Genomic DNA, 27931 nt, shown 5'->3' on the forward strand with positions numbered 1-27931 from the left:
CTCTGAAAGATTATTGGTTAAAAATGGAACCAACTCTGTGACTTTATTGGTTAAGGGTTCCTTCAATTCCTGTACAATGATTGGCCAGTTGGTTGCTGTTCTTGTGCAATGATTGGTCAGGGAGGTGGGCTGTCGATGGCAATCCCGTGCAATGATTGGTCAGGAGGGAAGGCAATTGGTTACAGCTGTGAAATTGTTACATTAAACTCTTGAACAGCTGAGGATGGAGTTGGTGACGGTCTGGTTGGTGCAGTTATTTAGTTGGAGTTGAGGGATTGTCTGGGAGAGGTGTAGAGAAGTTGAGCAATCTTGCTTTTCTGGTCATTGTGCTCCAGAGACTGAATGCTCGCTTTTCTTTACATTGACTCATGCCCACATGTGATGGTTGTTTCAGCGGCTCTGTGAAGAGGGTGAGCCTTAATCCTGAGTAACAATGTTCATATCCACAACTTGCAAAGAGAGCACCATGAATTCAGACAAGCTCCCCACCGACTACATGATCTGCACCAACTGTCAGAAAGTCCTTCGAAAGGTAACCTTTTTTGCGATGCAGGAATAAATAAAGCTGGCGCCTGCTTTGTGTGACCCGGAGAGTCAATAACATGTCCTCAGTGTTAGTTCAACGGGGGCAACTCGAGCACAAGTTACTTTTATTGATCTATTTGCGACACCCCGTTTTAAAAATAAAACACAAATGGGACACTTCTGCCCACTTCTGCTCTGATTTTTTTCAATCTGTATTTTAGTCAGGGTTTTGGATTTGAATGTGTGTGAATAGATTTCAAACAGAGTTTTGATATGTATTTATTGATGGGTGTTAAATTTTTACAAAGAGACTTTGTTCTGCCGATTTGAACCTTTTTTTTGAGTTAAACGCTGAAATCTTTCGCCTCTTGTTAGCGGCTGGTCGAGATGTCAATCAAAGTTGTTTTTCCAAGCTCCGTCCGCTGAACTCGATAAATCCGATAGCTTCCCAGTCTCTCAGCGTTTTCTGATCGATTGTAGGGTTTATTTTTTTTAAGAGGTCAGGAATTTCCCCGATCAGTTAGTAAATGACGAGCCTGACCTCCCTTCCACAAAAACATTGCACTGAAATTGCTGCCGCCTTTTAGTGAAATATTTGTGCATCTTGCACCCCGCCCCCCAACCTTTCCCTCTCCCTCGCACCATCCGTGTTGGTCGGAGACTTCAAATGCTATCGCATTTAGCTCCACTCTTGTGCATAGATTTAAATGGGTTTTGTACCACAGAATGTCCCAGTGTTTCCTTTTCAGTACTGGCTCATCTTATCTCTCTCCTCCTGACTGGAGATCAATGCTCTACATTGAATTGAACGCACCATCCAATTATTCATGAGTAATCTCTCCTCTCGATTACAAAGTGTCTATTTTGGGAGAGATTCCAAGTTTCAGAATAGTTCTAAATTTCAGCGTTCCCATTATTTATTCTCCTAAAATCAGGAACTAGTCAGTGTGTGTCATAAAAGCAGGAGTGTTAGAAAAACTCAGCAAGTCCGGCAGCATCTGTGGCGAGAGAAGATGTTTTGAGTCGGTATTGGACTCAAACCTTTAACTGCTTTTCTCTCCACAGAAGTTGCCAGACCTGCTGAGCTTTTCCAGTACTTTTGTGTTTATTTCAGATCTCTAGGCAGTGTGCACCTCTGGCCTCTCCTGCTGGACTAAGACCAATGGGATTGTCATTTGTCCATCCCTTTATCTTTGGGACAGATAAAACTTTTGAAAGATGGAATTTGGTCTATTTTATTCCAACTATACCTTGGTGAAATGGTCATATTTTGATTGTGATCTTTGCTGATGTGAGCTGTGATGTGCTGTAACTTAGGAGACAGAACGTAACCTAGATTTTGAGCTGAAAGACTGATCTGTTTTCTCTTGATATTCTGAAGAATTTGTCTCTTTTTTTTGTTTGGAACGTTAGTGTATCAGGATAGTCCCGGTGCATTGAAATGGTCTGTAATTTGACATTGATTCAATCTAGGGTCACTGGTGACTGTGGGACTTGTTTTTCCTGATTTCTGTTCATGAGTCGCTATGCATAAGGCACACAATTGTTCTCTAGTAATCCTTGCTTTGGTTCATTGCCACATTTTCAGAAGTGCTTACAGACTTGCTGATTCAGCAGCAAATTGTTAAGAGCGTTTGCAAATACTAGTATGTCAGTATTTTTAACTGTTATCAGCTTAGTCTGATGGTTTGAAATGAAAAGATTGGAGGGTGCTTTTTAATCCCCTCATATTTGTGCATTTGCACTTGTGTCCAAGTTTAAATTCTGTGCAGTTCACTGCTTATTATCTATTATTGCAGTAATTGAGGCCCAAATGTTCTTTATGTAGGCTATGGCTCTTTGGGACTTCTCACTTGATGTGAGAAACGTTATTTATTTTGTACTGAATACACCTATTTCTTTTTATTGCAATTTTTAAATGGTTAGAGAAAAATGGAATTAAGGTTTTAACTGTTGATAAATGGAATATTTCCTGTAAACTGGACCTTGAGCTAATCCATGTGTGTTTTTGGTCTATGTTTCTATACAATCATTACAACCTAATCAACAGATTTTAAAAAAACTTAATGAATAAATATACGAAGGAGGCATTGGGAAAGCTCGTTTTGACATTAGTGTTAGTGACACACTTTTTGCGTCTGATTGCTGTTTGGGTAAAATATACTTTGCAGACATAGGAATTTCCCCCGGAGCAAAAGGCATATCAACATACAACAAAGACCTGATTTGTGCATCAAATTGTATAGGTATCTTTTTTCGGGGAGTTGCAGCAGCTCATAAGATTTCTTTTGCTCTAAGATTTGTACCACAGTCTTGCAGTGGTTAGTGCTCTGCTCTTCCTCCCTTAGCTAATCCAAAGCTCTGCCAGCCGCATCCTAACTTGCACCAACTCCTGTTCACCCCTGTTATTGCTGACCTTCATTTACTCCTGGTCCAACAATGCTTTGACTTTTAGAATTCTGATCCTTTCAAACCCTACCCTCTCCTCACTCACCCCACCCTATCTCTCTAATCTTCACCCCTCTGATATGAGCTCCTCAAACCCAACTCTTGACAAAGCTTTTAGTCATCTGTTCTAATAACTCCTTAACGACTTGGTATCAGATTTTGTTCTTGTGAAGTATTTTGTGATGTTTTTCTTAAAGGTGGCACTTAAATTGGGGAGGAGTCTTATAGAATCATAGAAACCCTACAGTACAAAAAGAGGCCATTCGGCCCATCGAGTCTGCACCGACCACAATCCCACCCTCTAATTAAATTCCATATTTGACTGTTGCTTTACTGCTTTCAAGTGGAAAAAAAACTTTATGATAAATTTAATATTTGTTTCCTGTAAACTGGACTTTGAGCTAATCAATGTGTTTGTTGTGGTGGCTTTGGTCTGTATGCTTCTATACAGTCATTACAACCGAATCAACAGATTTTTAAAAACTTAATGGATAAATATATAAAGAAGGCATTGGCAAAGCTTGTTTTAACATTAGTGTTAGTGACACACTGTGTCTAATGCTGTTTGGGTAAAGTATATAGGTACAATATAATAAAATCGTTTAAGCTTTTTTAGATAATAGTGGCCATCACTGTTGGGTTTTGTATTTAACCTGCTCTGTGCTGTTTGATTTTTGAGTAAAGACCTGTATGGACATTTTTATGTAATTAATTGAGAAACTTGGAAAGTGATTTTTATGCCATTTTTAATATTTTTATATCAATAAAGCGCTGAAGAAAAATGTATTAATTTGTACAGTTTTTTTCTGATGGCTGTTTTTGGTACTTTGACTATTGTATATTGCATGAAGGGTTACATCGACAAGTGATGTTGGCTGAATTTATGACCTTGAGTTAACAAACGCCTTGCAGTATGATGTAATGTATTAGCATGGATAGAGGATTGGTTCACTAACCAAGCAAAGAGTGGGGGTAAATGGGTGTTTTTCTGGTTGGCGATCAGTGATTAGTGGTGTGCCTCGGATCAGTGTTGGGACTGCAATTGTTTACGATTTACATAGATGATTTGGAGTTGGGGACCAAGTGTAGTGTGTCAAAATTCACAGATGATACTAAGATGGGTGGAAGAGCGAAGTGTGCAGAGGATGCTGAAAGTCTGCAAAGGGATAATCTAAGTGAGTGGGCGAGGGTCTGGCAGATGGAATACAATGTTGGTAAATGTGAGGTCATCCATTTTGGTAGGAATAACAGCAAAATGGACTATTATTTAAATAGTAAAAAATTGCAGCACGCTGCTGTGCAGAGGGACCTGGGTGTCCTTGTGCAGGAATCTCTGAATTGGTTTGCAGGTGCAGCAGGTAATTAAGGCGGCAAATTGAATTTTGTCCTTCATTGCTAGAGGGATGGAGTCTAAAAAGATTATGTTGCAGCTGTATAAGGTGCTGGTGAGGCTACACTTGGAGTACTGTGTACAGTTTTGGTCTCACTTGAGAAAGGATATACTGGCAATGGAGGGGATGCAAAAGAGATTCACTAGGATGATTCAGAGTTGAGAGGGTTGGCTTATGAGGAGAGACTGAGTAGACTGGGGCTATACTCATTGGAATTCGGAAGAATGAGGGGAGATCTTATAGAAACATATAAGATTATGAAGGGAATAGATAAGATAGAAGCAGGGAAGTTGTTTCCACTGGCGGGTGAAACTAGAACTAGGGGGCATAGCCTCAAAATAAGGTGAAGCAGATTTAGGACTGAGTTGAGGAGGAACTTCTTCACACAAAGGGTTGTGAATCTGTGGAATTCCCTGCCCAGTGAAGCAGCTGAGTCTACCTCACTGTTTTTAAGGCAAGGATAGATGAATTTTTGAACAGTAAAGGAATTGAGGGTTATGGTGAGCGGGCGGGTAAGTGGAGCTGAGTCCACAAAGATCAGCCATGATCTTATTGGTTGGTGGAGCAGGCTCGAGGGTCTAGATGGCCTACTCCTGCTCCTAGTTCTTATGTTCTTATGATCAGGCTTCAATACTGATACATTTCATGGCTTCTTTAATATTGAACAATTCCAACACACAACTCTGCTTAAGCACTTCAAATAAAATTAGATTTTTCATTTTTCACTACATTAACTTTATTGTAAAACTTATGCCCTGCAAAGATGTATGCATTCAAACTGAGGGTGGATTACAGCACTTGCAAAGTATCTTGGGTGAGTTGAATGCTTTCAGGTGGCATGTCTTAATATATACTTCCTGGCTGCGTCAAAAAATAAACAAGTCTAGAAATAGTACATTATGGAGATCAGCAAACAGCATTTTATTTTCTACGTGAGTGGAGAAATGCAAGTCCTGTTACCTTTTAGGAGATATTCAAGTTTTGATGGCATGGAATGAGTCTTTCTGCCACCTCCCTCCCTCCTTAACTGAATAATTTTTTCTATAAAAGTGATTAATACCTGTTCTGATGCTTGGAATGAAGCATGTAAATGTGTAGAGTGGAGCTCTTTATTTCAATAAAGAAAAAATTGCATTTATATAACTCCTTCCATGAACACTGAACATCTCAAAAGTGTTTAGAACCAATAAAATATGTCTTTGAAGCATAGTCTCTATTGCAAAGTAGAAAACGCTCACCAATTTGGGCAAAGCAATGGTGATGTTTGAGGAATAAATATATTGGCCAGGTCACCAGGAATAACTCCCCTGTTCTCACCTATTGTATTTTGGAATAACTCTTGCCTTCTGCACCAGTTACCACATCAGCTTTTCAAATCGTCTCATTGACAAATTGCATGGTGGTGCGGCTTGTTTTGTTCTGAGGGACTATTCACATCCCCATTAATTGTTCTAATTTTTAAACCTCCCCACCAAAAGATACTTTTCTTTCCCATCACATCTCATTTCATGTGCTCGATTAAAGTCTGATTAACTGGAAGCCATTGTTCTGTGAGCACATGGTGCATGGTACTTAGTGCAATTAAGGACCTGGGCAGCTGAAATTTAGGTAACCTCACATTTGATGAAATAAGATGGAATAATTCCCATGTGTTTGAATGAGTATGGCTTAAACAATACTGGGAGCTTGACATCATCCAAGACTAAGCAGTTGGCTTTATCAGCACCCCATCCATCGCTTTAAATGTTTAGTTTCTCTAGCACCACAGTGGCAGCATTTTGTGCAACAACTCATCAAGCCTCCTTTCACAGCACCTTCCAAATCTGCAATCTCTTGCTACCTGAAAGGGCAAGAGCAACAGACTTGTGGAACACCACCCTGACGTTCTCCCCCAAACTACAATAGAAATCAAATCATAGAAACCCTACAGTACAGAAAGAGGCCATTCAGCCCATCGAGTCTGCACCGACCACAATCCCACCCACGCCCCACCCCCATATCCCTACACATTTTACCCACTAATCCCTCTAATCTACGCATCCCAGGACACTAAGGGGCAATTTTAGCATAGCCAATCAGCCTAACCCACACATCTTTGGACTGTGGGAGGAAACCGGAGCACCCGGAGGAAACCCACGCAGACACGAGGAGAATGTGCAAACTCCACAGACAGTGACCCAAGCCGGGAATCGAACCCAGGTCCCTGGAGCTGTGAAGCAGCAGTGCTAACCACTGTGCTACCGTGCCGCCCCTCCTTCTGCAGCAAAATTGCAGAACACACCATCTTCTATTAAAACTATACTGCCATTCCTTCACTCTCAGTCAAAATCCTGGAATTCCCACCCTAACAATACCGTTGGTGCCCCTACACCAGGTGAACTGCTGTGGTTCACAAAGTTGATTCATTACCTCAATTAGGAATAGGTAACAAATACTGGCCTTGCCAGCGACCCTCATCCCAGATCAAAAGCTTTTTAAAAAACTTGTTAGTGGAAATTGTGCTCATTCGTTACTGGATGCTGGACAAGCAGTCTAATAATTTTGGAACTACTGAGAGTGATGAGTGGTGGTAGAGCTGTTCATCAGTGGAAACTAATGTGATGTTTTCAGATATCGCAGAGGGGCAGCAAGTAGATGAGAAATGGGATGGGGATTCTGAGGGTAATGCTTGGGAGACACCAGAATAACAGTGTGGGAGTAGGAAGAGAAAAATCATTGCTGGCTTTGCTTTAGATAAATAAAAGAACCAATGATTGCAGTCCGAACCAGCTGGATGACAATGGAGAGGCGTTGAAAGACAATTGTACGATTAACTATGTTGAATGATGAAGAGGGATAATAGTTTGTTTTGTCACAGGCAACAATCCCAATTTCTCTTGTTTCACCCTGTAACTAAAGTCTCATTCGTGCTCATCATCCTAATACATCTCCTTTGCATCCTCTCCAAAACAAAAGAAGACCTTTCAATTGTTTTATTTTTGGCCTATGAACATTGATATAAAATTTTTAAAAAGTTTACTGTGATGAACTGGTATAGCATAATTAATTTTGAAATTGCGGGTAATACATGTTTCCACTATACTGCAGCTGCTTTAATCTTTGGTTTGTCCACCTTGCGTTTGATTTAACTGAATTTTAGATCACTAACTGAAAACAGATCTTTCAAATGGATTTATTTTTGTTGATTTATCATAAATTAGGCCATGGTAGACTTGCTGTAATCTTCTTAGTTCAGAGGTGGAATTGTGAATAAAGCCATAAGTTTGTAATGAGTCTCTATTTACAGCTGTATTTGTGAGATTGTCACATCTGTATTTTTGAAAGTTCAGGATTGTCAGTAGTTACCATGATGGTGTTCGTCACAACAGTAATGTTCAGCCCCTTTTTGCTTTGTAGTGCTTTCTAGCATTGCAGTAGAAAATGTAGAAAAATTGCAGAGCAGAGTTTTTTTTACTACAATTGTTCCAAATTCTGGTTGTGTTGCTTACTAAATTGCTGTAGGAAGTGAGGGACGTCTTGTGGCACAGTGGGTAGCATCCCTGCCTCTGAGCCAAAAGCTCTGGGTTTGGATCCAAGACTTGATGGTCATGGAAGGTGCATTCATAACCCGCACATGTTTTGGCCAGATTAAGTTGATTGGCCGTGCTAAATTGTCTCTGTACGTGGGGTTACGGGAATGGAGTCTGTTGGTGCAGACTTGATGGGCCAAATGGTCTCCTTCTGCCCTGTAGGGATTCTATGATTATCAACCTGCAAGAACTTCCAGTGTGCTTGTGACAGGCAATAATAGAGGGAGAGTCTTCTGGTTAGCTATGCTTGATATGGAATGGCATCCTATGGCATAACCTCCGGTGACAGGCTAGCAACCTATTCGAACTAAAACTAGCTATGGAAACAGACATGCTTTGTCTCTGTCTCATGTGCCGCTAGGCGTCAGAAGAGAATTAGAAAGTGAGACAGCTGATTTGAGTAAAGTTGCATTCAACCACAGGAAGATGTTTGCACGGTGGAGACTATAGGAGCAGGTCACTAAAATTTGACCACCTTCCCCACAATTGCCTTCTGTTTTGCTGTTAATTGCACAATGTTGAATAGTTTGTGCTGAAATCAGTATGCAGGTACATGAAGCAGTTATAACAGTTATTGCCTTCTAGTTGATGTCTTAACACAAAAAAGATTAAAGTATTTGCAAATTCCAGCTCTTTAACTGGGCAATTGACTTACAGGTTGAATTAATGTAACTAAAGGCTGGGAATGCATTTCACAGTTGCAACAGCATTAAATGGCTCTGTGCTGCGGAACACGTATGAAGTTGCAATTTGTAGTTAAGCATTCATGATCGGGATCTCTACTGCTTTCTTTGGAAGAGTGTTGGGGATAAATGGAAATCCCAGTTGCCTGAGAAGAGTGAGTGAACTCTGCTCCCTCTCAGCACACTGCCTTCAGATGCAGCAAATGTGGAGCTGCCATACTACATGATGTTTTAACACCAAGTTGACCACCAATGGACAAAGCAACAGGCTAAATATTCTGAGGCATGGCAATCACTGTTGGATTGTCACTCTGCTCCTATTTTGGAGTTTTTCTCGTAGGGACCTCTGAACTGGGTCTCTTCAGAAATATTGACCATACCTGTTCTTGGAATCCTTTCTCACAGGGCAGGATCATCGGGGGCCAAGCCATACCCTCTCTTTATGGCACTACCTATCTAAATTGGTGAGTCTTCATTTACTAACACAATGAAAATCTTTGGGACGTTTAAATAGCTTTTCCGTGTGTGTGCTTGTACGGTAGGTGGATAGGCTGGTGGGGTGGTGAGGTCATGTCAGATAGGATGGGAAGAGGGGTGGGGGGGTGCACATTTGTGTAGTTATCCAGGAATTCCATATGTTACAAGAAAAACATTTCTTGGGTAACTATTCTGGTAAGTGAGTCGGAAGTCTCTCTGACTAACTAGGAGTTGGAGATGTTTTCACAGGATTCTGGATGCAGGGGAGTCAGTCGCTCACTTGAAGCTGAAATTTCTTGGTCAATTTGAATTAAGCAATGTATGAATTTGGTACAATTATATTGAGTTCAGTTAATTAGAATCAAAAGTTGACTTGTACAAAATTCAGGCAGGTTAATTTGTTCTATGAGCCAAATAATTCTGCTCTGCACTATTCCCCCCCCCCCCCCCCCCCCCCCCCCCCACCCACCCACACACACACACCTATTCATGTATCAATGCTACTCAGGTTTGAGAGCTGTGCCAAGCTCACTTTACTAATGTTATGTGGCTATGAAGTGTGCTCATCTTTGTGAAACCCCGCTAATGGGAGTTCAATGTGTTAACCAGAACTGCACACAATACTCCAGTTGTGGCCTCACCAGTGTTTTATTCAACTCCAACATTATATTGTTACTCTATGGGTGGGATTTTACAGCCTTACTCAACCCAAGATTGGAAAATCCTACCTGAGGTCAACAGACATTTCCATTGTCCACTCCTTCCGTTCCAATTCTGTGGCAGGTGGGGTGGTAAAATTCTGGTGTATAACTCTGCCAATGAAGGGGAGCATTCTATATGCTGCCTTTACAGCCTTGTCTGCTTTAACTGCTGCCTTTAGGGATCTGTGTACTTGTAGCCAAGATCTTTCACTTCATCTACCTCTTAGTATATTCCCATTTATTGTGTACTCCCTACAACTGTTTGACCTCCTTAAAGGGATGACCTCACACTTGTGTTAAAATCCATCTGCCACTATTAGGCCAATCTTTGTGTTGTCTGCAAATTTCCCAATTGTGCCTCCACATTTGTGTCCAAATCGTTAACATATAACACAAACAGCAAGGGTCCCAACACCAAGCCCTATGGAACGCCACTTGAAACAACCTTCCATTCGCATTAGGGTAGACCATTATCTTTTGTTTCCTGTTACTAAGCCAACTTTTTATCCAGTTTACCACATTACCCTGTATCCCATGGGCTTTTACTTTTTTGACCAATTTGCTATGTGGGATCTTGTCAAACGCCTTGCTAAAATCCATGTACACAACATCCACTGCACTACCTTCATCAACCCTCTTGTCACTTCCTCAAAGAATTCAATCAAATTTGAGGTTAGACCGTCCTTTAACAAATCTATGCTGACCATCCCTGACTAGTCCATGTGACTGTTAATCCTATCTCTCAGGATTGATTCCACTAATTTGCCCACGACCGATGTAAGACTAATCAGTCTATAACTGTTTGGCATTTCCTTTGATCTTCTTTTAAACAATGGACCCACATTTGCATTTCTCAAGCTTCTGATACCATCACTGTATCTATTGAATATTGGAAAATCGTCCTCGGAGCATCTGCTATCTCCTCTCTGATAAAAAAGAAATCGGGTTGTCTGTAAACAAAGATGTAGAAGGTAATTGTATTGTGTGACATAGCTGTCCATATGTATTTTTGAGATTTAAAGAGAAACTGCAAGCTGACTTTTGGGCAATGGCACATTAAGTAAAACGCAATAGAAATAAAATTATATACCATAAACTCTGGTGTGGCCGCACTTGGAGTATTGCATACAGTTCTGGTCGCTGCATTATAGGAAGGATGTGGAAGCATTGGAAAGGGTGCAGAGGAGATTTACCAGGATGTAGCCTGGCATGGTGGGAAGGTCTTGTGAGGAAAGGCTGAGGGGCTTGAGGTTGTTTTCGTTAGAGAAGAAGGTTAAGAGGTGACTTAATAGAGGCATATAAGATGATCAGAGGATTAGATAGGGTGGACAGTGAGAGCCTTTTTCCTCTGATGGTGATGGCTAGCACGAGGGGACATGGCTTTAAACTGAGGGGTGATAGATATAGGACCGATGTCAGAGGTAGGTTCTTTACTCAGAGTAGTATGGGTGTGGAATGCCCTACCTGCAACAGTAGTGGACTCACCAACATTAAGGGCATTTAAATGGTCATTGGATAAACATATAGATGATAATGGAATAGTGTAGGTTAGATGGGCTTTAGACTGGTTTCACAGGTCGGCGCAACATCGAGGGCCGAAGGGCCTGTACTGCGCTGTAATGTTCTATGACTCTCCTGCCCTTCTTTGAAATCGTGCCATGGGATCTTTATACCCACCTGAGGGTAGGCAGGGCCTTGGTTTAATGCCTTGCTGAAAGATGGTACCTCTGACAGTGCTGCACTGGAATGTCGGCCTTGATTTTCATGTACAACCCTGGAGTGGGATTTGAACATAAACTTTCTGAGACAGATGAGAATGCTACCAACCGAACCATGGCTGGCGCAAGATAAAAATGGATAGAGCAATAGAAATTGGAACCGGATCTCTGTACTACTGCAATACTATTTTATAAGGAGCTAAAACAAGGATGATTGTGTTCCACAAAACTGATTTTTTTTTTTATTCCACCCAGAATGCTAGGCTACTGTTGCTATAAATTACTGCTGACCATCTAATTAGTGAAATTAATGAAGAGCTCTTAAACATTGAGAATTTTGAAGTGTCTCTGTTTAAAGAGGAAATGGGGTTCAAACATAACTTTAAAGGTTCATTTTTACTTCCTGCTCCTAAAGGGGTAATGGGGAATATTTTCACCATTTTATTTCAAAATGCAGCACCTTGTTATAGACCAATGTATTTACACAGCCTTGCTCTTGGAACTGTAAGTACAGATAATGTAGAAGAATTGGACTTAAAAACACAGAAAATGAGGTGTGATGGTATTACTGGGTTTGATTTTAACATTTTCATTCTTCAGCTGTTAGAAATTTGGGAAGTTAACAGGATTAAAGGTGAAAACAAAATAACAGAACAGTAATAAGATTAGTGGGTGTTTAGAATAATGAGATGTGATTGCCCCATAACAAGATTAGCAGGTATCTAGAGAGATTGAGGTGTGAATTGCCACATCGGAGCAACTGTTCACCAGAGATCAATGGGGCAAGGAATTTGAAAGATGTACACAGCTGAATCCACAGAGTCTAATATCAGAGAGACTGAACAGCATAATTGCTAGCACCCTCAATGGGGAAGGAGGCTAGTTTTCCATTGAACAGTCAGATGGGTCATCATCTAATCTTGAGGCCAGTTCCATGTATGATGAGAGCCATGGAAAGTTGTAGATTTTCTCCTCTAAAAGACGTAGTTTTGTGCCTTTGCTGAACCAGGAAAATGCATTTTCCAAGACTTGGCCATCCAAGCTGTATTCTGTGGTAACTATTAGCTGGATTGTAGAGTTACTAAATTGGATGTTTAGGATAAGGAGTCCAGGGATCGTGGGTATATTTTGGGACGAGGTAATTTCATACTAAATGGTGTGTTTAGTTAATATACTTTCTTGTCATGTTTTTTCTTTCACTTTAAGTATTCTTTATTTATTGTTTACACAACAACTGGACTGGTTCCTCATTGGGTTGTACATGGTTACTCACAACCAGTGTTTTAAGATATCCTTCAAGATTTTGAGGCACTTTTGCAGGTAACAGCGGGGTTCTTAAACTGTCTAGAAAGTTCTGGCATTCTCTCCCTAAGCCATTCTGCTTCACCATCTTTCAGCCTTCCTTCCAATCTCTTTGTCTACCTATTATCTCCTTGTAAGATTGTCAATTTTTTATCATAAATTTTCCAAATAAATGCAAGTTGTTCCTGCTGCTGCTTCATATTGTTTAATCAGAATCTCGCTGTACTTTTGCCTTAAATTTGGAAGTCACAGAAATTAAGTGAATTTTTCCTAACCTTTCGCATGTTTCACAATCCATTCTCTCGGTTGCTACTTTTCACAGATGTGATTGCCTCACATCCTTTAAAAAGTACCTGGACGAGCACTTGGCCCATAACCCTGAATGTTATGTGCCAAGTGCTGGCAGATGGGATTGGATGGGAGTTGATTTAATATGATTTATTATTGTCACATGTATTAATATACAATGAAAAGTATGGTTTCTTGCGTGCTATACAGACAAAAGCATACTGTACGCAGAGAAGGAAAGGAGAGAGTGCAGAATGTAGTGTTACAGTAATAGCTAGCGTGTAGAGAAAGATCAACCAAGTGTGAGATAGGTCCATTCAAAAGCAAGGAAGAAGCTGTTCTTGAGTTGGTTGGTACGTGATCTCAGACTTTTGTATTGTTTTCCTGATGGAAGAAGGTGGAAGAGAGAATGTCCGGGGTGTGTGGGGTCCTTGATTATGCTGGCTGATTTTCCGAGGCAGCAGGAAGTGTAGACAGGGTCAGTAGATGGGAGGCTGGTTTCCGTGATGGACTGGGCTTCATTTGGTATAGTTTCTTGCGGTCTTGGGCAGAGCTGGAGCCATGCCGAGCTGTGGTACAACCAGAAAGAATGCTTTCTATGGTGCATCTGTAAAAGTTGGTGAGTTGTAGCTGACATGCAAAATCTCCTTTTTAGTCTTTAGAGAATTGAGTTCAGGTCTTTCTAATGTCGGTGCAGACTTGATGGGCCAAAGGGCCTCTTATGCATTGTATGATTCTATGATCTCCATCCATGCCCCATGCATGCAATTGCCTGCAGTGTGAAATTGTTCCCGAGAGAGTCACTTTCTTGTAGCATTGGTATGGACGAGCAAGTTAACATAGAGCTGCATCACAAGATACTTTACAAAGCCATATTCCGAAAAAGAAATTAATGGAGTGAGTGCCTGGGTCTTGGAGCAGATGGAAATTGTGGAGGATGGCAAGCTGACAAGAATTTTGAAGGAACTGGTGTTAAAATCACTAGTTGTTTTGATTTAGTGTTGGAAGTAGGCTTACATTAACACTGCAATGAAGTTGCTGTGAAAACTCTCTGGTCTCCACACTCCAGTGTCTGTTCAGGTACACTGAGGGAGAATTTAGCATGGCCAATGTACCTAACCAGCACGTCTTTTGCACTGTGGGAGGAAACCGGAGCACCCGGAGGAAACCCATACAAACACTGGGAGAACGCACAGACAGTGACCCAAGCCGGGAATCAAACCTGGATCTCTTATGCTGTGAGGCAGCAGTGCTAACCACTGTGCCGCCTAGTAAAAGACTTGAGTTTAGTGTTGCAGTGATAGAATTAAGAGTTCAGTAGTTGATGGAATTTAGGATTTAAATTTCAGTGATGGATCAAGGGGGATGGCCACTTGAGTGAGTGGCTGGGAGAGGGGATGGAATTTCTGGAAACCATTGAGAAATTTTGGCTTTGGTCCAGTGATGGGCAACCTTGGCTAGTGAGTGGGCAGCACGAGTGGCTCTCCATTTCAGTTGGCCGCAAGATTGAAGTCGGTCTTTTTCACTGGGCATGACCTCATGAATAATAAATTTAATATACACTGAATATTTCATAATGAGTTATAGAAAATGTTTAATTTATTAATAGAATTATCAACTTCAAGTGGTAAAAACGAAAGAAATATTTGCACCCTAGATGCAGTGGGAGTGCATGGCGCTCTGTCAGTATGCACTTCACTTGCCTTTGTTTTAGGTGCGTATCACTTCGGTCAAACTGCTAGGAAAAACACTACGCAGACAGAAATCAGCAGAATGTGGCAATCCTCTGCATGGGCAACTGTCAACAGTGTCTCATGAACTCTCTCACTCACAACCCAGATGGGCCACATGGGTCCCCCTGGCTGCAGCTTGTTCATCACTGCCTTAGTCTTGTCTAATCTTCAGTTGAAGAATATTTTTAACTGACCGCCACCCCCTGCCCATCTTGATTACATAACATGGGCAGAGACCATGTTAAAATTGTTTGAAACTTGAATCCTTTACACAACTATGGGAAGTTGTGCACTTTATTTCAAATTAGTTGTTTTATTCAAGTATTTCCTGTCTTCTGCCATTAATGTAGAGACTGGTCACTGGAATGAATTTGGAGTAATATAATCTGGTTTTGAAGGGTTGTTATTATTGTGACTGGATATGTTCGGTTATTCAATGCTGAATCCTAATTTTGTTTCTTTATTCTAACTATTATCCCTGCCTGCGTCAAACAATAGGGAAGAAATCTAATCTGTGACCTCCAAGATGCATACTATGGTGGGTTGCACCATGTCAAGATTGCTCTGTGTTTGAATAATTGAATTGAATCTGCTGCCAGAATCAGTCCTTTCACAATTAAATGTGTGCCATATATTGTGTAACTATCTGTGTACGTGCTGTAGTTAATGACAATTTCCTTAGAGAACTAAACAAACTTCTCTAGCATTTTTATACATGCAATAGAAAATATTATCTCAATCTCTTCCTTGTCCATTAGCCCCATTTTTCTCCCCTTCTCTCCCCCCCCCCCCCCCCAAAAAAAATAAAACTGTACCATACAGGTAACCTGGTGCCAATGATCAATCAACATGGTTCTGCAGCTAGTAACTACGTGAAAGTTTTGCACCTATGAGACAATTAGCAAATTTTATTTTAAGAAAAACATTGGGAGGATCCTTAAGAACGTGAAGCTGGGCTCATCCAGCTTGCTTCTCCCACAGGAGGCTATGGAGGCCAAGTCACTGAATATATTTAAAAAGGAAATGGGTAGATTTCTGGACACCAAAGGCGTGAAGAAGAGGTATGGGGAGAACATGGGAATATGGTATTGAGATAGAGGATCAGCCATGATATTGAATGGCGGAAGAGACACTAAGGGCCGAATGGCCTCCTCCCATTTTCAATGTTTATAAATCTATGTTCTCTTTTGAAATCTACCCTTGAGGGAAATGTGATCAAACCATTATTTCCTCTCTTGGGCCTGGTAAAAGGAACTTAGTTAAGATGTTATTTAAAAACCAGAAATGCTGGAAATGCTCAGGTCTGGTAGCATCAATGGAGAGAGAAAGAGTTAAAGGTGGAGATTTATGTTTGCAAATTGGGACTGCTGCTATCCCCCATGTGGGTAAAATCCAGCGAGATGATGTTGGGTTGTGGACTAATGTCAATATGGTAGGTGGGTAAGTGCTGAAATTAGCAACCCACACCTCCACACCCATTTTAAAAGAAAACCAAATACAGGCCAAATGAGCTTGTAAACCTGAATATTACACTGCCCATACCATAATGCATTTGGCAGGGAAGAGTGAGGGCAGCATGGTGGCAGAGTGGTTAGCACTGCTGCCTCAGGGCCAAGGATTCAATTTCAGCCTTGGGTGACTGTCTGTGTGGAGTTTGCACGTTCTCCTCGTGTCTGCATGGGATTCCCCCGGATGCTCCAGTATCCTCCCACAGTCCAAAAATGTGCAGGTTAAGGGGATTCGTTGGGTTACAGGGATGGGACCCTGGTGGGATGCTCTATTGAAGAGTCAATGCAGACTCAATTGATCGAAGGCCTTCCTTCTGCACTGTAGGGATTCTATTCTGCGAGTCAGTTTTCTTTGTCATTTGGGTGGAAAGGGAGAGGTTCATTCTTTGGAGGGTGCCTGTGTGCATCAGGGACAAACTCTTTTACCTGCCTGCTCTCAAACCCACCCCTCATCTTCTCCTTGCCCCAAAATTCCAGAATTACATGAACCTTGACCCACCATGGGACTGCTTGCAGTTCCAGCAGTGTCCACTACTGGAGCTGGCCAATCAGACTGGCCAGCAACACTTGGACAGGACTTGCTCCCATGAGGGGCAGAAGTCCCATTCTCTGCTTGTTTAGGTCACCAGCAATGTGGGACAACCTTTTTTAAAAAAAGTTGGTTATTTTGCAACTACTGTAAGGGAGCAGAACGTGAGCAACACTCCCCCAACCCCCCACCACCTGTATAATCCAGCAATGCTTCAGTCAATAATCTTCCATGAGAGCTGAGGAAAAAGTTAAAGATCTAATGATTTTAAACAAGGACAGAGGCACGAACAGGAAAGTTTATAAAAGGATGAAAGATATGAGAGGTAATGGGACAAGAAACAAAGATTGAGTCGAGAGGAGGTCTAACTGGAATAGTAGAATTATTGCCACAATGGTAGGTAGACATTATGAAATTGTTAAACTCCAAATCCAGAAGGCTGTAATGAGTCTAATTAAAAACTGATACTATTTCTTGTGCTTGCATTGATGAGATTGAAAATTAAAACATGGAACAACTGAAAGCTTGGGTTCATGTTTGTGGACTGAACGGAGATGTTTCGCAAAGTGATCATCCAGTCTCTGTTCGGCTTTCCCAATGTGGAGCAAACATCATTGTGATTAATGAATGCAGTCCATGTTGAAAGAATGCAGTGATATTTTGGTGGAGATGTAGATTGTATTGCATGAGATAGAGGATTGTAGCCGGTACGAGACCTCGATGACTTTTTGGCTTTTTGTTAAAAGTGCAAGAAAACCATTTCCATGAGCTGAATATTTTGGGCCTTTAATCATGAGTAATTGACAGCCCTGCCTTCAAAAGGATTAAAGTGTTCAAAACTAGGACTTTTCCAGTGTCCCATTCATCTTCAGTGAACATGTCTTGTATCTTCAACCTGAAAGACCATATCAACTGTTTTATCCAAATGAATAAACCTTCTGAGGAGGTTTGTCACATCTTGGAGGCCAATTCCGTTTCACATGAACATTGTTTCCTATGAACATTTGCATTGTTGTACTTGTAAATGTGAACAACAGTTTTGTTTGGTGGCACATGGTGTCTGGGATGACACCATGTGCTGAGTATCTTGTAAATTCTGCAGTGGATGATTTATTTATTAGGCTGGCTACACTAACCTAAATTCAACACAGGATAAAAGGTGTGGATTTCACCAGAGAATTGGTCTGCTTATGAAAACGGTCACTGAGCTAATAGCATAAGGAAAACCTTGGGATGAAGCACAAACCATAACCACAAAGTATTTTCTTCTTTTTTTTTTGCTATTGAACAAAATCTCAAATTTATCCATTGTTGCATTTCTTTAAGCATTGCTTGTATTTTAACTTGTACAACTCTATCCAGGACCAAGCGAAGTCCTTGGTGATCTGGCACTGTATATCTGGTTTGGTTTGAGTGGAACTAAGTTATCCTAATTAGTATATCATTTAGCTTACTGGGATTTAAATAACATTTCCTTGTATTGCAGATTGACAGGAGACAATGCCTCAAACTGCCGATCAATTTAACACAGGATGCATTTCAGGAGAGAAATGAGACAAATAATCAGTACAACAATTAAAACCTAGGAGCTATCAGTAAAAACATATCCATATGTGCATTTGTCAACATTTTGTGTGTCAAATATCTCAAAGATGATGGAGTAATTCTCCAGTCCTGCCCACTCCTCCACGGATGGTATTGGGGCCACGCGGGGCTGGAGAATAGCAGGGAGGGGTCGAGCGCATTTAGCGCCGGGGAGAACCCCGCCTTTGGGATTTTCTCCACCCCCGCGCCCCTCAAAGGGTCTGAACCAGATTAGTATATTAAATTCCTCATTTTAAATATGCTCTTGCGGGTTTTAAACCGGATTCTCCTTGCTCCTGGGATTCTCTGAGCCTCGGCAGTAGGAACTTGGTGGGAATCACTGCTGGGGGCTCAGAGACCATTTAAACTCCCGGGTGTTGGGGAATTGGCTGTGCGGTGTCAACCTGGTGTTGCTGGATTTGCACTGCTAAAGGAGAGGGAGCCTGATGCCAGTGAGTGGAGGGGGGGGGGGGTATATGGTTGTCTGGAGGAGCCAGTCTTGCTGGTGTCTTTAGGTTCCCACTCCAAAATAAAAGTGAACAAACTCAGTGAGAATCTCCCCAGGCTCCGAAAACATTTCTAAGTGTAGGTGAATTTCAAAGTGAATCATACTGACCCTCCCAGCGGGAATCTCACTGTTTTCCCCACTGGGGATAACATCCTGGGAGAATTCTGCCTACTTGCTTTGCTCCATTAGATTTCGGAGCGCTGCTCCTTCGTCAGATGGAGTGGAAATGCTTTGAGGAGAGCAGATCTCCACTCCATCTGATGAAGGAGCAGCGCTCCGAAAGCTAATGGCATTTGCTACCAAATAAACCTGTTGGACTTTAACCTGGTGTTGTTATAAACTCTTGCTGTGTTTACCCCAGTCCAACACTGGCATCGCCACACCATTAGATTTGAGCAGGCTCTCCTATTCTTTGTGACATCACTCTGAATTTGAAAGTATGTGGCTGACAATGTCACATCAGATAATGAAAGGGACAGAAGGAGAGATTGGATTGAAGGAAGGGAGAAAAAGACTTTTAAAAAAATAAATTGTGACTTGTCTAAATCTCCAACAATTAAAACTTAAACAAGACTTATCGTTTTGAAACTAAATTTCACAACTGGCAGCAATTAACACTTTGCATCATTGAAATAGTATTTGGGACTGAAATGGCACAACTTGCAAACTAATAATGAAAAAGTATCTGCAGTACAAATAGAAAAACTTAACCTTTCTATGGTGCAGAAGATGACAGCGGGGTCAGTGGTTAGCACTGCTGCCTCAGTGCCAGAGATCCTCAGGTCACTGTCTGTGTGGAGTTTGCACATACTCCGTGTCTGTGGGTTTCCTCCGGATGCTCTGGTTTCCTCCTACACTCCAAAAATGTGTGGGTTAGGTGGATTGGCCACGCTAAATTGTCCCTAAGTGTCAGGGGGATTAGCAGGGTAAATATGTGGAGGTTATGGGGGTAGGGCCTGGGCGGGATTGTGGTTGGTGCAGACTTGATGGGCCGAATGGTGGCCTCCTGCACTGTAGGGATTTTATGGACAAGAGTGGCACATCATGGGCAACAACTTTGAGGTTGCTGTGTTTAACCACACTCTGTCCTCACTTGAAGTTGCAGTAACATCTGCACAGTAATAATGGTGAGTGTTTTTCTTTAAACTTTGATTATTTTGGTGAATGGTCACAGATTTGACACATTAATTCTGTTTTTCTCTCTGCAGATGCTGCCAGTATTTTCAGCAGTTTGTTTTCATTAAACTGTGGAACACTTGATTATTTCTGGCAATGTAGTTTATTCCCCAGTTAGCCACAGTGGTATTTGGGCAGGACTAGGATTCTCCAACCCCTAAACTTTTGTGCTTAAAAGTTGAACAAATTGTGGCTGATCAAGAATAAATGTCATTAACTGATGCAATCCATCTAAATTAATGGAAATATTGAGCTTGATCACCAGAACTATATTTCCTTTACTAATAATGTCCAAAATAGGGTTTGTAGAGAGTGTGTGTGCATAGCTGGCTGAAACTCTGAAGGTTGCTTATTTAATTGAAATCCCTTGTGTAATGAACAAGCTGGCTCATTTATTGCATTTAAAAAGTACCCTTATTGCAGATGTATACTCAGCTAAAATACTAGGGAGAGAAGGAATTACATGATGGTCAAAAACAAATGTGCAACAGATGTGTTAAACATTTAAGAGTTTGAGAAACTTGTGTGTCAATTGCTGTGTATTTGGTTTTTAATGTGTACATTGATTAATGGATAGATGATTGGTAGCTGGATGCAAGATGATCTAATTCGGGCAAGCACCTCTGATGCTACGAACTGCACAAGAGCAGTGCCACTAGTTTATGAATGTTTGATTTTTAAATTCATTGTTAAATTAACTTAGAATGATGTTTCATTTTTTAAAGACCCACCTCAGAATGGCTACTTTAATATCTTTGAGGACATGCAAATGCTGGAGGAAGTGATCGTGTGGAGTAATTGTGAAACAATGATGAGCATTAGCTGCGAGAAAGGTTTTTAATCATAGTAAAACATCCCAAGGCAATTCACAGGAATGTGCACTCTTCATTTTAAATGGACCATGATGCCTTGACTTGGAACAGCATAGAATAATCTTTCAAAATGTTGACAATTTGCTGGACTTTCTTAAGGTAGCTATTAAAAATAAAGAGCCTTGTTTTATTTGGCTGTCAAAAGGTACATCGGGGTGGTTCTGTATTTCCCAGTAATCCTAACAGATTCTATTGGCTTTCTCTGCCTGGTTAGTGAAATCTGAACTGCCAGAATATCAACGTCTTGGTTTTTAAAAAAATCTAAAATATCCTCTATACTGTTATCCTTTGCTTTGTCCTAGTTGTACAGTTGATCTTTTTGAATTATTGAGAACTTATTCTGTATTTGTGTTACATTGACCCACATTTTCCCAGTATTTATTCAAATTAAAACTTGGCAATTTTAAATCTATAACCTATTGCTTAAATTCACCATGGCCTGTCAAATGCTGTGTTGAGTACCCCCCTCCATTGCCTTTCTATAATGCTCCATTCTGTTTGACAATTTTTCTGACCGATTCTTTGTCGGAGACTAAAATACAACCAGCAATGTCCACTTCATGATGTGTCGTATTAATCTTGCATTTCATACTGGTCATTCTATTGAAGTTCTGTATTAATGATCGCTCATCCAGTGCTTCCCAGACTTTTTCCCCATTGTACCCCACCCCACCAATTCCGAGGCTCTAAAGCTCCATGACAACCATTGCTGCTGCAGAGTTTGTGACTCCACCACCTCCAGATTGGGAAGCTATGAAGTAGACAGTATATCCTGAGATCTGCCTTACCTGCTTGATATCTAGGTTGACATTATGTCTTGAGGTGGGAACAAAGAAAACCCCTCTGTTGTATGTCGGCTTGTATCACCTGCCACCATGTGATTCTTCATTCCAGCAGGCTAGTTAAATGTGAATTCTTGTATCATGATTTCGGCTGTAAAGTAAGATAGAAAAATAAATGTTTTTTGATGTGGTGTAAATGCAGTTCTCAAACAGCCAGTCTCTGTAAGCTATTGTTCCTTTTCTTATGCAATCCTGACCTGCACACCTAATGTTGGAGAGCAGACAGATGCATGCACTTTCTAATAAGACTCTGACTTAAGTTTATGAAGCTCTTGGATGACTTAAGCACTTTTATAAACTGGACTTAAGACTGCAACAGATCTGTGTGCTATTTGATGCCAATTTCAAGTACCATGCGTTGACCGCCTGGAGGGTCTTAACCAACTGGAATGGGATTGCAAATCAGAGTTGTTGAGCTTTTTATCTTTGAAATGCACTCTAAATTGCTTCATGCAAAAGCAGCATTATATATACAGCTTTCACCACTGCTGGATGAATATACACTAAAGCAATTGATGTTTTCTGAATGGTGGTAAAGCTAACAAGTACAAATTTATAATTTTATTACTTCTATGAACATGAAGCTGCATTTTGAAACATGTAAATACTTTAAAAAAACATTTTATTGACTATCAAAAATCTTTTCTCCTGCACCATGTTTAAAATACAATGACTACAGGTATGCAGTCACCATTTGATAAGATGTGTGGATGGGACTGGTATTGTAGTTATATTTCTTCTTCAAATCGATTACACTCCATCCCAAATTCATTTTCAAGCATTGATACAAGTTTTTGAAATTAAGTAAAATGGAATTTTGCTACCCAGTCTTTACTGTTAGCTGGAAGGAAAGAAGCATTGTTCCTGGCTGCTTAGTTACTGAGCTCAAACAATGTATATCTGAATTAATATTGCAGAGGGCAACTACTGTTGTCAAAACAATGTAATCTTAATCCTGACACAACCTTGAAGTGGTTCTAATCAACCAATAGTAAGTACCAAGCTGCTGTCTCTTACCATTTCTCTTGTCCCTCACCATCTCTCCCATTTAGAGTATCAATATTTGAAATGTATTCTCCAAGAGAACAATGAACCACCCAATTTCAGTTCAATGATGGCTAATGTACACCAACCTGCGGTAAAGAAATCCCTTGTCACAGGAACACTGTCAAACCAGCCGTATAAGGAGATTAGCTTTTATTAACAGGGGGTTGGAGTTTAAGAGCCGTGGGGTTATGCTGCAACTATACAGGACCTTGGTGAGACCACATTTGGAATATTGTGTGCAGTTCTGGTCACCTCACTATAAGAAGGATGTGGAAGCGCTGGAAAGAGTGCAGAGGAGATTTACCAGGATGCTGCCTGGTTTGGAGGGTAGGTCTTCTGAGGAAAGGTTGAGGGAGCTAGGGCTGTTCTCTCTGGAGCGGAGGAGGCTGAGGGGAGACTTAATAGAGGTTTATAAAATGATGAAGGGGATAGATAGTGAATGTTCAAAGACTATTTCCTCGGGTGGATGGAGCAATTACAAGGGGGCATAACTATAGGGTTCGTGGTGGGAGATATAGGAAGGATATCAGAGGTAGGATCTTTACGCAGAGAGTGGTTGGGGTGTGGAATGGACTTCCTGCAGTGATAGTGGAGTCAGACACTTTTTAGGAACATTTAAGCGGTTATTGGATAGGCACATGGAGCACACCAGGATGATAGGGAGTGGGATAGCTTGATCTTGGTTTCAGATAAAGCTTGGCACAACATCATGGGCCGAAGGGCCTGTTCTGTGCTGTACTGTTCTATGTTCTATGTTGGGGTAAATGACTGAAAGCCTGGTCAAAGAGAGGTCTTGAAGATGGAAAAAGGAATTCTAGAACTTAAGACTTGGCAGCTGAAGGTGCAGCCACCAATGGTGGAATGGGGAAAGCTCAAGAGATTAGAATTGGAACGCAGGGAACTCTGAGGGTTGGAAGAAGTGAGGCCAATTTAATAGCACTCCTGTCTGGCCATTTATATATGTATGTATATATACCAAACCAGATTAAACCATTTTCCAATTGGGTACAGAACTCTATGCTGTACAGTGTTTTTGACCTACAAAGATATCATAGTCGAGAGATGAAGCTGGATTATTTTGTGGATTCGCATTGGTGAATATGTCGAGTGGTTAGAGATGGTTTCTCTGTTGCTAATAGTACCCTTGAAGATCCTGATAATCCAGCCATTAATCAGGCAGTGAGGAAAGGAAAAGGGTGATACTTTTGTTGAATGAAGGCTCAGATGTGTGTGTAACACAAGAATTTGCTCACCCAATAGAGCCAAAAGTCATGCCGTTGTCAGATATTTTGTTTAAGCTTGAAGAGTGCTGCAACCCCAAGCTGTTGGAGGATACAGTAAACTATTGATTTAGAAGAAGAAATGAGTTGCCCAGTGAGGACATTGAAGAAACTATCATCACCTTGAAAAAATTGCACATCCAATGTAACTGGAGAATTTCAAGGGAAGGTTGCAGGAAAGATTTGTGTACAATTTTAAGTGAATGCATTCATAGTAAGTTGACAACATTGCCAAAGTTAGCTTTTGACATGGCTTGTCAAACAGTATTGTCCATGGACAGGGCAGAATGTGACTAGAAGAGTTCACAATCACCAGTCATCTGCTGAATAACTGCAGCTGAGTAAGCAGAAGATCCTAACAATAGCAGTAGCAGAGGTACTTGAAAAGCCTTGTTACTGGTGCTTGTACCAACATTGGGTACAAGAATTGTCTATTTGTGAATTCGGCATGCTACAGCTGCGAGGTGAAGGGTTATCTTGCTAAGGCACATCAAATAAATATAAATGGAGAGGGCTCGCTGGCGGAAGCAGCATTTATTGCTCGTAGTTGTTGAATAGCATAGCAATGTGGTGTTGGTTGAAATCCATACAATCCAAAAATGTCTAGTGGAAATTCGCAGGGTATTGTGGCCTAAACAGCACTGAATGGAATTCTGGTTAACATGGAGGTGATCACAGGGCTGTGCATCAGTTAGCATGATTCTAGAATCCCTGTATCCTGAACAGTTGCATCATCGTCAGTTTGAGAAATCGCAAATAGAATTGCACCTGAGAAAATTCCCATAATTGGATGTATTGGTTCCAGTCACATGATGAGCAATATGCAAAATCGCCATTCATTGTAGTGAAGGGTGACACCAGCCTTGTTGGGAAGAAGCAATGAAGGGATTGACTTTTTTCACAATCAAATTAAGATTCATGTCATAAAATATGATCATGAAGTACCCTCAGATGTTCAGTGAACCAAACCAATACAAGACTAACATACGGGTTCAGAGGAACATAGTTTATTGCAGGCTTTGCCCAGTATTCTATGCTCTGAGAAATTGGAGCAATCAAAACATTTGAAGTCAGAACATAATTACTCTGCTCTATCTTAGAGATTGGGGTACTCCCATTGTGGTAGTACCAAAGTCGGGTGAATAAGGTTAATGAAGTATTGGAATGCAAACCCCCCCCCCCCCCCCCCAGCCTGGATATTTTATCAAATGTGGAGAATCTGTTCAGTGTCAGGAGGCCAGACTTTTTTCAAAGTTAGATCTAACAAATGCCTAAGTCATATTTGACTATCAATACATATCTATTTCAGTTCCATAGGCTACCACTGCTGCTGCTTCAGCCCCTAGAATTTTCTGAGGGGTGACTAAGTAAATTTAGTAGGGAATTGAGGGAGCACTGTACTATGTGGATTACAAACTTATTTCTGCCCCAAACAAGCAAACCCATGATGGTATGCTGTAGAGGTGTTCCAACATTTGGAAAAGCATGGACTTTGGGGAAAGGCAAACAAATGTGCAATGTTTCAAAACGTACTTGGGTCACAGGGTAGATGAAGATGGGTTACATCTTGCCAAGAGTCCAGTTCAAGCAATAAGCAATGCACCATGCCCTCCAGTTTTTTTGAGCCTAGTGAATTACAACGATAAGTCCATACCAACATTGGCAACCTTCATGCATCCATTGAATGAACTCTTGAGGAAAAGTGTTCTGTGGAATTGGATAAAGATATAGTTATGTGAAACTGGTAGATGGCGCAATACTTGTGTATTACGATGTGTCCAAAAAAATTGTTGGCCTGTGGTGTGTCTCTATGGATTACCTGCTGTGATTTCATGTATTGGACAATTCTGAGGAAAGATCAATTATGGTTGCTTCATGCACCTTCCGTGCCAGTGAATGAAATTGTGAAACATTGTCCTTGATTTCTGGAGTAAGAAAATTTTGTCAATACTTGGATGGTCGTTGTTTCCTGATCAAAACAACTGATCATAATCCACAAGGGAGGATATTTAAAGGATGAGAATTTTAAAATCAAGGTGTTATGTAACAAGAGATGATCAGGTCCATGTTCAAGGATGATGGGGTGTGAATGGCATTCGGTGTGAGTTAGGACAGGACATTAGGATGACCAAATTTATGCAGAGTAGAAAATAGACTAGTTGGGCATATGCTGAAGTAGTCACATTGAGAGGTAACAAAAGGGGTGGATGAGGGTTTCTGCAGCAGATGAGCTGGAGTGGAGTCAGGGAAGTAGGTGATCTTAGTAATTAATGGTGCATGTATATGTTTGCAAGCTCATCTTGGGATAAAATATGACACTATGGTTGCAAACAGTCTGGTTCAACCTCTCGGTTGCCAAGAAGAGGGATAGATTTTGTGGTTGGGGAACAGTGTTTACGTGAAAGACCAAAGTTAATGGCTTTGGTCTTATCAGTTTTGGAAGAAATATCTGCTGCTCCAATACTGAATGTTGGACAGACAGCCTAACAGTTTAGAGACACGGGAGGGGTAGAGAGAGGTGGGTGAAGTAAAGCTGGATGTCATCAGTGTACATGTGAAAACTGGCACCATGTTTTCTGATGTCATAAATGGATATAGTGGATGAATATAACTGGAGATGTCCAAGAGTAGATACTTTAGGGATGTGATGTAATAGGGCAGGCACGAGATGGGAATCTATTCCAAGTTATTATCTGGCTATGATTGGATGGATAAGAAGGGAATTTAGTGAGTGCTGTTGTACGTATCTAGTTGGATGAGGATGCTGCACACAACTTGAAGTTCAAAGGGGGATAAGTTACCATTGTCACCATTATATAGGATATAATTTGTTTGAGTGCCATTTTGGCACTGAAGGTGTGGAAACCTGATTTGAGCGAGTTCTAAGAATGATTCACAAGAATTTGTGAGGTAACAGCATATTTGCGAACTTTGGAGCAGAAAGACAGGTTGGAGGTGAGGAAATAGTTTGCAGCAACTGAGGGTGAACAGTTGGTTTATTGAGGTGAGGAGTGATGACAGTAGATTTAAAGGAGAATGGTTCAGTACTTGAGACAAAATCATTAACCAATGTCAACTAATATAGGAACTAGGTGACTGTACAGGCAATTTACAATTTCAACAAATTGAAACACTATCCTTAACTGTTCACAGAACACACAGTACAAAATAAGCAACAATTTATTATTTCATATCAAGAATGTGTGACAGCTGTAAGATACTTTTAACTTCATCCCAAAGGACTTAATAAATGGAATATTTAAGGTTTAGGACATGGTGAAAAAAATTGTACAATATTTGATCTGGAAGTATATCAGATATCATGAGTGGGAAGTTTTAAAAAAAATCATCAAATAAAATAACCACACTGCATCTCTCACTTTGTCATGCTTTTATATATATTTTTTTAATGGGCTGTGAGCTTTGCCATCATTTGTTACCCATCCCCAAGTGCCTGAGTGAAGGTGGTGGTGAGCGGCTGCCTTGGATTGCTGCAGTCAACTCTGGTAGGTACACTCTGTGCTATTAGGAAGGGTGATCCAGGTTTTTGACCTCTGACCATAACGCTATCCCTTTATTGTTGCTAAGTCAGGATGGTGTGTAGCTTGAAGGGGAACTAGCAAGTGGTGGTGTTCCCATGCATATTCTTTGGTGATAGGTTGTGGGTTTGGAAGGAGGATTGGTGGGTTACTGCATTACATCTTGTGAAATAGTACATGTTGCTGCCACTGTGCCTAGGAGGTGAGGAAA

At 40.9% G+C, this 27931-nt stretch overlaps 1 protein-coding gene across 2 annotated transcripts in view; it reads left to right on the top strand.

The window, feature by feature from the left end:
- The first annotated feature begins 211 nt into the window (after nt 1–211).
- The window catches only part of LOC144499621 (sestrin-3-like), an 82733-nt gene continuing 55013 nt past the window's right edge, over nt 212–27931 (top strand). For both annotated transcript variants that reach the window (XM_078221786.1, XM_078221787.1), the window contains exon 1: nt 212–532. In XM_078221786.1, the coding sequence (XP_078077912.1) occupies nt 434–532 (99 nt within the window). In that variant the 5' untranslated portion in view covers nt 212–433. The remainder of the gene's footprint in view (nt 533–27931) is intronic.

Source organism: Mustelus asterias, chromosome 10, assembly GCF_964213995.1.
Source record: "Mustelus asterias chromosome 10, sMusAst1.hap1.1, whole genome shotgun sequence".
Lineage (NCBI taxonomy): Eukaryota > Metazoa > Chordata > Chondrichthyes > Carcharhiniformes > Triakidae > Mustelus > Mustelus asterias.